This window comes from Astyanax mexicanus, chromosome 7, assembly GCF_023375975.1.
Source record: "Astyanax mexicanus isolate ESR-SI-001 chromosome 7, AstMex3_surface, whole genome shotgun sequence".
Lineage (NCBI taxonomy): Eukaryota > Metazoa > Chordata > Actinopteri > Characiformes > Acestrorhamphidae > Astyanax > Astyanax mexicanus.
Genome location: NC_064414.1, coordinates 16349493 through 16359912, shown reverse-complemented (window position 1 = coordinate 16359912; position 10420 = coordinate 16349493). Strand labels below are relative to the sequence as shown.

Genomic DNA, 10420 nt, shown 5'->3' with positions numbered 1-10420 from the left:
AAACTGTGGTGACGTCGTTTCCGGGACTCAGGGACGAGCTAGGTGTCGTAGAAGAGGTGGACTGACAAATGAGATCTGCGGCCTGACGCTGTTGCACTGTGATCTATAGTCAGTGTTCTCAAGTCACACTGACACACGCATTTCAGCGAGTTCACACGCTCTCACCTGCGCGCACCCACCCCTCCGTTAGATACAGATACAAAACCTGCGCGCCCAACCCCCGCCCCCCCCTCCCCCGTTGGACAGATAAAAACAGTGATAACACTCCCGCCGACTGCGCTCATGCAGTGGCTATCTCTATTTAAATGAATAGGATGTGCTGTGTTGGTGCCGCGCCATTTGCGTAGCGCGCTGCGCTATTTGCGTAGCGCGCGCGGGAGGGATCGTCGATCCTCTTTTTGACTTCGATACTCGAGATCGTGACCTCATTTCGATTCGATTTCGATAAAATATCGAGATCGTGACACCCCTAGTGTGTAGTGTGGGTAATGTGTGTAGTGTGGGTAATCTGGGTAATGTGTGTAGTGTGGGTAATGTGTGTAGTGTGGGTATTCGGGGTAATGTGTGTAGTGTGGGTATTCGGGGTAATGTGTGTAGTGTGGGTATTCGGGGTAATATATGTAGTGTGGGTAATGTGTGTAGTGTGGGTAATGTGGGTATTCGGGGTAATGTGTGTAGTGTGGGTATTCGGGGTAATGTATGTAGTGTGGGTATTTGGGGTAATTTGTGTAGTGTGGGCAGTGTGGGTATTCTGGGTAATATGTGTAGTGTGGGTATTCGGGGTAAGGTGTGTAGTGTGGGTAATGTGTGTAGTGTGGGTATTCGGGGTAATGTGTGGAGTGTGGGTAATGTGTGTAGTGTGGGTATTCTGGGTAATGTGTGTAGTGTGGGTATTCTGGCTAATGTGTGTAGTGTGGGTAATATGTGTAGTGTGGGTAATGTGGGTATTCGGGGTAATGTGTGTAGTGTGGGTATTCTGGGTAATATGTGTAGTGTGGGTATTCGGGGTAATGTGTGTAGTGTGGGTAATATGTGTAGTGTGGGTATTCTGGCTAATGTGTGTAGTGTGGGTAATGTGCGTAGTGTGGGTATTCTGGGTAATGTGTGTAGTGTGGGTATTCGGGGTAATGTGTGTAGTGTGGGTAATGTGTGTAGTGTGGGTATTCGGGGTAATGTGTGTAGTGTGGGTAATGTGTGTAGTGTGGGTATTCTGGGTAATGTGTGTAGTGTGGGTAATGTGTGTAGTGTGGGTATTCGGGGTAATGTGTGTAGTGTGGGTATTCGGGGTAATGTGTGTAGTGTGGGTATTCGGGGTAATGTGTGTAGTGTGGGTATTCGGGGTAATGTGTGTAGTGTGGGTATTCGGGGTAATATATGTAGTGTGGGTAATGTGTGTAGTGTGGGTAATGTGGGTATTCGGGGTAATGTGTGTAGTGTGGGTATTCGGGGTAATGTATGTAGTGTGGGTATTTGGGGTAATTTGTGTAGTGTGGGCAGTGTGGGTATTCTGGGTAATATGTGTAGTGTGGGTATTCGGGGTAAGGTGTGTAGTGTGGGTAATGTGTGTAGTGTGGGTATTCGGGGTAATGTGTGGAGTGTGGGTAATGTGTGTAGTGTAGGTATTCTGGGTAATGTGTGTAGTGTGGGAATTCGGGGTAGTGTGGGTAATGTGAGTAATGCAGGTAATGTGGGTATTCGGAGTAATGTGTGTAGTGTGGGTAATGTGTGTAGTGTGGGTATTCTGGGTAATATGTGTAGTGTGGGAATTCGGGGTAGTGTGGGTAATGTGTGTAGTGTGGGTAATGTGGGTATTCTGGGTAATATGTGTAGTGTGGGTAATGTGAGTAATGCAGGTAATGTGGGTTTTCGGAGTAATGTGTGTAGTGTGGGTATTCGGGGTAATGTGTGTAGTGTGGGTATTCGGGGTAATGTGTGTAGTGTGGGTAATGTGTGTAGTGTGGGTAATGTGGGTATTCTGGGTAATATGTGTAGTGTGGGTAATGTGAGTAATGCAGGTAATGTGGGTTTTCGGAGTAATGTGTGTAGTGTGGGTAATGTGTGTAGTGTGGGTATTCTGGGTAATGTGTGTAGTGTGGGTATTCGGGGTAATGTGTGTAGTGTGGGTATTCTAGGTAATGTGTGTAGTGTGGGTAATGTGAATAATGCAGGTAATGTGGGTATTCTGGGTAATGTGTGTAAGATAGGTAACGTGTGGCATGTGGGTAATATGGGTATTCTGGATTATGTGTTTAATGTGGGTAATGTGAGTAATGTAGGTATTCTGGATAATGTGAGTAATGCAGGTAATGTGGGTATTGTGGGTAATGTGGTTAATGTGAGTAATACAGGTAATGTGAGTAATGTGGGTAATATGGTTATTTTGGGTAATGTGTGGGTAATGTGGGAATTCTGGATAATGTGTGTAATGTGGGTAATGTTAGTAATGATGGTAATGTGTGTACTGTGAGGATTGTGGCCAATGTGTGCAATGTGGGTAATGTAAGCAATACAGGTAATGTGTGATGTGTGTATTGTGAGTAATGCAGGTAACATGAGAAATGCAGGTAATTTGTGTAATGTGTGGAGTGTGGGTAATATGGGTAATGTGAAGTCTGAGCATACCTGTCAAGTTTTAGATTTAAAAATAAGGGATATTTTCCTCTGTCCGCTTAAAGCCGTCCCACCAGCCCAACGAAGGTTCAGTATCTCTTACATTTTAAAACAGGTTTACAAAAAATCTAAAATAACCACATGTGAACCACTTACACACTACAATTAGATTATCAGAATCTGAACATGTTGTGGACATGTTGTGGATATGTCATTCTTTTAATACAGCCAAATTAAAAACCCTTTTCTATATATTTTTTTTATTTAAGATTTCATGTCTTTTTTGTAATAAATGCACTCTTTTATATGATATATTTTTTATTTATTTAATGGATTTAAAATTGAACAAAGAGTGCACAAATTCTGCAAAATGACTGTTGGTGACCTAAAAATGGTATTATGAGCTTTTACTAAAAGGACATGGACCAGATATATTCCATCAGTAAAAATTAGTCCTAAGGGGCCTACACAATAATTTTTAATTAATACTTCTTCCTTTTGATCACTCCACCCCTGATCAGTTCAGTTAATGTCGGTCCTCTCCACATTTCTAGTTAAACTGAGTCACAAGCTGTAATTTTTTTTTATTTTAAAAGGTTTAATCTCTGTGTTTTATTTCGGAGTATTTTTAAGCAGCTATCAGAAAAATCTCATCACAGTTTCCATGATTAGACTACCGTTACCTTTCTTTTAGAAAAATCGCTGCATGTATGTTTTAACATCAGCAGCTCCAACTAGCTGCCTGAACTCACAGCGAGGAGGGCGGGGCTTCCCCACACTGACCCTCCTTGGAAGCTGATTGGCTGTTTCTCCTGAAAGGCGGGACTTTCTCCTTGAACCGGCTCCACGATTGGTTAAGAGACACAGAGCGGTCAGTGCCCTGTATCCTCAATAATATATATTTTTTTATTTTAATAAAATACGGGAAATTTACGGGAAAATACTAATACGGGAGGACGGCGGGAAAGAGGAGTAAAATACGGTAGTTTCCCGGCCAAAACGGGAGACTTGACAGGTATGAGTCTGAGTAATGTGTGTAGTGTGGGTAATGTGTGTACTGTGGGTTATATGGTTAATGCATGTAATGTGGATAATGTGTGTAGTGTGGGTCATGTGTGTAATGTGGATAATGTGTGTAGTGTGGGTCATGTGTGTAATGTGGATAAGGTGTGTAGTGTGGATCATGTGTGTAATGTGGATAATGTGTGTACTGTGGGTTATATGGGTAATATTTGTAATGTGGATGCACCTATGAACAAAATGCAATTTTCTGAATCAATAGTAGTCCAAATATAAGTGAAACATAAGCAATAAGTAGAACAAGTATTATGCAGTTAATATTTTCCACTGAGAGTTATACAGTTACCTTATGCCCCCCTTTCTTTCTCTTAGTGGAACAGTCTATTTCCATGGTTTCAAACACCAATCAGACAGTGACACACACACACACAGACTAAAATAAACTAACATAGTAATGGTGAACATCATCTGGGCAACAGCATATATCAGTACATATTTCTGTTGTGAAATCATGCAAATGTTTTATATATTCTTCATGTATCTTTTGTCTAAATTATCTAAAATAAAACTATGCCTATATATATATTAAACTATAAATGCAAGTATTTAACAACACATGGGCTTTCTCCCACAATGGACTTGTTTCAGCAGAAGCTTAGTGAATTTTTATATTGTATAATGTGTTTTTCATAGTATATGATTTTAGATTTATGGACATAAATCTATGGTATCTTTCATTACATAAACAGCATCACTCATCATGCACTGGTTAATTAGGTTTAGTGCAGCACAGTATGTGAAAAAGCATAGGTATACAATAGAAAAAAATAATTATTTGATTACAAAGACAAAAACATTCTATATTTTTTATGGTAGGTATATTTAACCAGAGAGAGACAGAAAATCTTTAAAGCATGAAATAAAGGTCATCCATTAATTTGTATTTGATTAAGTGAAATAAGTATTTGATCCCCTGCCAACCAGCAAGATGTCTGTTAATGTGCCCTTGAGGCACAAATCAGTCCTGGTCTGGTAAGACAGTACTCTAAATCTCAGCTCATTATGTGTATAAAAGACCCCTGTCAAAGAATCAGTCTCTTCCATTCAAAACCTCCCAGTGACTCAGTGAGGCTTGGGACATTGTGATGTGGTCAGATGAGACCAACATTGAGCTCATTGGCATCAACTCGACTGGCCGTGTACGGAGGCAGAGGAATGCTGCATATGACTCCAAGAACTCCATCCCCACTGTTGCCACAAAAAGACTTCTCATGTAAGGGTGTAGACGCATTTCCCTCACTGTAGATGACTTTATCCCACCAACCTGCATTACTGGCCAGCATAAAATTATTCATTACTGAATATAATAAGCTTAAACACAAATAGGAAATGCTTTCACTAAATATACAACATATTGGCCAGCTCTAGTTTTCATCTCATCAGTCTGGTATGGAGTGTATGAATGCCGTCAGTAAACTGGAGATTAATGCGAGAGGGACGGTAACACTTCTTGATATTAACTCTAGTTTTCAGCTAAAAAACAATAAAACACAAAATATAGAAATAAAATAATACAGTAACTGCTGTCATCCACATCTGAACTTGACATAACATCCCAGCTAACAAAGAAATTTATAAGAATGTTTATCAATTTTTTAAAAAATGGTTCCAGGAAGGTTGGCATGCAGTGTTATTTTTTTTTTCAGAATTTCCCTCTGGGATCAATAAAGTATCTATCTATCTGTCATCTATCTATTTATTAAAATATTATTTGAATGTTTCTTGCACAACATTCCTAACTAGACGATTACTAATGTTATAGAAAACATTTAAAAACATGAAGTAAAAACATTCTAAGAACATCCAGATTAAACAAAAACACGACAGAGTTAAATAATAATAATGTGTTTTAAAAATATTTAAAGAGCATTGTCTCCCCCCAATGAATTCCGGAAACAATAGTGTGCATTATTTGAGATAAAACAAACCAAACTAAAAATAAATAAATACAGTGCAAAAATGTATGTAATCAGTCTGAAGAATTCAGTCCACCCAGTTGTCACAGCACAATGCCCACCAATAAAATATTTTTTTGATTAATTTAGTTTCCCCTCCCCTGTTTCTTGTTTGCTCATTGGCTGTAACTCATTGCCGTTTTCACCATCAGTCACAACAAGGTCATATCAATTTTCACACTATTAGATTTGTACTGCCGACAGCACCAGGTCTGACCTTAAATATATTTGCTGACCTCAATATTGCCCAATGTGTTTACTTCATATTTTTTATATAATAATTACCAACATTTTATCCAGTTGCACTATCCTGTTCCCTTACCTGCTCTCTGTTGGAGGTGGAGCAGAAGTGCAGGAACATCTATCATGTAGGGCATAAATGTGGAGCACACAATGACCAGTACATCAGTAATGGTAGTAGGTGAGTTTTTTTTAAAGAATTTATGACAAATTGTTAATAAACTTGTACACTGTACATGTACACTCCATATAAAAAACATTAAGTAAACACACTAGGCAATGCTGAAAAACATAGAATCTCCTTTAAAAGGGTGTAATTGCTTTAAACTGTAACTTGAGTAGAAGTTGAAGTGTTCACTTGTTGGTCTATAGTAAAATCAAGCTGCCAAAGTCCACATACAAGTGTTCCATTGTAGCACCTTAAAACAAAAACATATCAAATACGTCTTTAAAGCAACGCTCCCTTTTTTTCTCCACTCTCACGAATAAAAACATGTGCCAGGGGTGGTCTCCTTCCTCACTCTTACTGACATCATCACTCCAGCTGAAGGTGTTGAAGATGTTAAGGTGTTGATGGTGGTGTTTATATTTCTTCCATCTGAAAACCAAATAACAAAGCTCAAGTGTTCTCAGTGCAGACACATAAAAATTTACATGAGGGTTTGTATTTTTTTTTACCTTATTCTTTTACCCAAATCTTAACCTAAGCTCTTTATTTTGGAAAAACAACCACATCAGACCAAAGAAAAAAGAGTGTTTTTTTAATTTTGTGTGAGCGTGCTCAGCAGTGAGAGCGTGGATTATGATTTACACTGGGAAGGGGACACTACTGTATTTTTGTATTTTCCTCTTACACTTCCTCTCCCTTCCTCTACTTCTCACTCTTCCTCCCCCTCTCATTCTCACCCTCCCTCGTCCTCTCTCTCTTCAGTGTCTTACACAGTTATTGCCAAAAAAAAAAAAAAAAAAACATTCAGGTGTTTGGCCAGATGGGACACATATCTGCCAGTTAGCTAGTGTTGTTTTTTGATGTGACTTTTTGTTAGATTGTTGTGTTTTACGCAGAAAATCATGTTCAGTGCATGAAAATGTGTGCCAGTTTGAATAATTGTGCTACAAATGTTATTTTAGTGTGTTATTTTTTGCCCTTCAGAGACACATTCTGCTTTCACATTTAGGGATGCTTTGACTCATTTTAGGGGTGCTTAAGCCCTCCTAAAAAAGTGCTAGTGATGCCCGTGGTAACGAGTAATAACGCAGCACATAAAAAAATTTATTGTAGTAAAAGTATTAAACTCAATGAAAATATGTAGTGAAGTAAAAGTGGAAGTATGAGAAAAGATAATATTCTAGCAAAGTACAGATAAAGCATAGTACTAAAGTACAGTAGTAAAGTAGTCCTTCTTTGTTACTATACATCTCTGCTTAAGGTATTAGATACCACCTGCAATTAAGCTCTTTATTTATTATTTCTCAATTTACCCCTTTTTCTACCTAATTTGGAAGGCTGATTACTCAACCCCCATTCATATAAGATAAAGACAAATAAACAAAGTTATTTAGTTTATTGTTTATTTGTTATTTTGCACAAATTACATTCACAATAATATGCTTTGCACCTTGGGCAATATTAAAACCCTTTATACACTGACCTGCCAAAAATCATGGGTTAGCATTGTGTGAATTGATCATCAAAGGTTCACTTACTTCAGGGGCTGGCCTGGGAACATCCACACATATATAAGAGCGAGACAGAACACTGTTCACTGTGCTCATGGTAAGGCGATGTGAATTAATGGAGTTCAAGCAAAGCGGGTGCAGGTGAATTATGGGAGTTGTAATGAGGGCTGATAGTGGGTGCAGGTGAATTATGGGAGTTAGAGTTAGGTGTGATAGTTGATACAGGTGAATTATGGGAGTTGGAGTGAGGTCTGATAGTGGGAGCAGGTGAATTATGGGATTTGGAGTGAGGGCTGATAGTAGGTGCAGGTGAATTATGGGAGTTGGAGTGAGGTCTGATAGTAGGTGCAGGTGAATTATGGGATTTGGAGTGAGGTCTGATAGTGGGAGCAGGTGAATTATGGGATTTGGAGTGAGGGCTGATAGTAGGTGCAGGTGAATTATAGGAGTTGGAGTGAGGGCTGATAGTAGGTGCAGGTGAATTATGGGAGTTGGAGTGAGGTCTGATAGTGGGTGCAGGTGAATTATGGGAGTTGCAATGAGGGCTGATAGTGGGTGCAGGTGAATTATGGGAGTTAGAGTTAGGTGTGATAGTTGATACAGGTGAATTATGGGAGTTGGAGTGAGGTATGATAGTAGGTGCAGGTGACTTATGGGAGTTGGAGTGAGGTCTGATAGTAGGTACAGGTGAATTATGGGAGTTGGAGTGAGGTTGATAGTGGGAGCAGGTGAATTATGGGAGTTGGAGTGAGGTCTGATAGTGGGAGCAGGTGAATTATGGGATTTGGAGTGAGGGCTGATAGTAGGTGCAGGTGAATTATGGGAGTTGGAGTAAGGTCTGATAGTGGGAGCAGGTGACTTATGGGAGTTGGAGTGAGGTCTGATAGTAGGTACAGGTGAATTATGGGAGTTGGAGTGAGGTTGATAGTGGGAGCAGGTGAATTATGGGAGTTGGAGTGAGGTCTGATAGTGGGAGCAGGTGAATTATGGGATTTGGAGTGAGGGCTGATAGTAGGTGCAGGTGAATTATGGGAGTTGGAGTGAGGTCTGATAGTGGGAGCAGGTGAATTATGGGATTTGGAGTGAGGGCTGATAGTAGGTGCAGGTGAATTATGGGAGTTGGAGTGAGGGCTGATAGTAGGTGCAGGTGAATTATGGGAGTTGGAGTGAGGTCTGATAGTGGGTGCAGGTGAATTATGGGAGTTGGAGTGAGGTCTGATAGTGGGTGCAGGTGAATTATGGGAGTTGGAGTGAGGGCTGATAGTAGGTGCAGGTGAATTATGGGAGTTGGAGTGAGGGCTGATATTAGGTGCAGGTGAATTATGGGAGTTGGAATGAGGTCTGATAGTGGGAGCAGGTGAATTATGGGAGTTGGAGTGAGGGCTGATAGTAGGTGCAGGTGAATTATGGGAGTTGGAGTGAGGTCTGATGGGTGCAGATGGATGGGACATTCCATTTCTGTTGTTGTGTTTTGGGTATTTAACACTCCTCCATTCCCAGTGTCACATGTGTACCAGAAATACACTATAGCAGTCATTAGCACCCTTAGTGGACAGAGCAGTGAGGAGTAATGATTGTGTCTGGTAAGAATTGTCTGTGTGAACAGACAAATGGCTCTCACATCCACATCCTCTGACACAGGGCTTCACACTAGGGGAATATCGATACACGTGAGCATCACAATATAATGTTTCTGATACTGTACTTATTCTAAATTCAAAAACATTTTGTATTAACACTATGGCTGTTGGTCTTGGCCTACATAGCAGCAAGTAACACTTACAGAATCATCAACCTGTCATCAACTATCAGTGATTAATTTAGCTCAGAAAGAATCACTTTCTCACATGCAAATCCCTTTATGGCAGTACATTTTTTTTAGCTTACACGAAAATCAGGGGACACAATATACTAGCTCCACATCACGGGAAATTTGGCTTATCAATGCACTGATATCAGTGTAATTGGAAGTCAAGGAAGTCAGAAAATTGCCCATGACACCAATCTAACTTACCCATTCAAAACAACAACACAACTGTGTTGTAGTTGATGCAGTACTTATTTTTATTTATCTTAATGTAGCACATACTGAAAAAAATACATATTGAAATCCATTTAAATAATTACTTGCTGTTTCCTGTCTATCGATTGTAAGTATGTGACACATATATGACTGCATGCCTGCCTGTGTGTGTGTGTGTGTTTTATACCGAGGCTGGGGGACCGCAGTGTGTGTGTGTGTGCGTGTGTGAGGAGCTGATGCCTTTAAATATCCTCCTCTCTGCGGCTCTGCTGAGCTCAGATGCAGTGTGATGCTCGCTGGTCGGGCTGAGCAGTAGACCGGGGGCTGGTGCTGAGTCATGGGTTGGTGTTTTACAGTAACATTACTGAACTCAGCCGACCTGCAGATATTATAGCGTGTAGATCGGAGACCCGGGGCCGGGTCGGTACCCCTCGGTTCAGTATGGACCCCTAGCCCGGCGCTAGAGAGCAGAGCTCCGGCAGCAGCCCGTGGCGCAGGTGCGGCTGCCCTACATCGCGATGATCGCTGCGGCGTTCCTGGTGCTGCTGAGACCCCTCAGCCTGCAGTGTGTGCTGCTGCTCCTGCTGCTCCTGCTGGGGACCGTCGCCACAATCCTGTTCCTGTGCTGCTGGCACCGGAGACTTCGCCATGAGAAGATCCCCATCAAATCCGTGCTGGCGAGGCGCTCCCGGAGCCGCGGTGAGTGCTCAGCTACCGACTCCGGATTTACCCGGTGTGCGTCTGACACCTGCCTGTTTAATCACGCTAATGCCCGCACATTCTGTGGGATTAAACAGGCGTTTTTATCCGGCAGCTTCTAGTTGGGTTTTTC

At 41.1% G+C, this 10420-nt stretch overlaps 1 protein-coding gene across 3 annotated transcripts in view; it reads left to right on the top strand.

The window, feature by feature from the left end:
• Positions 1-9962: 9962 nt before the first annotated feature.
• Positions 9963-10420, top strand: part of dst (dystonin) — a 192119-nt gene continuing 191661 nt past the window's right edge. For all 3 annotated transcript variants that reach the window (XM_049481090.1, XM_049481088.1, XM_049481087.1), the window contains exon 1: positions 9963-10287. In XM_049481090.1, the coding sequence (XP_049337047.1) occupies positions 10107-10287 (181 nt within the window). In that variant the 5' untranslated portion in view covers positions 9963-10106. The remainder of the gene's footprint in view (positions 10288-10420) is intronic.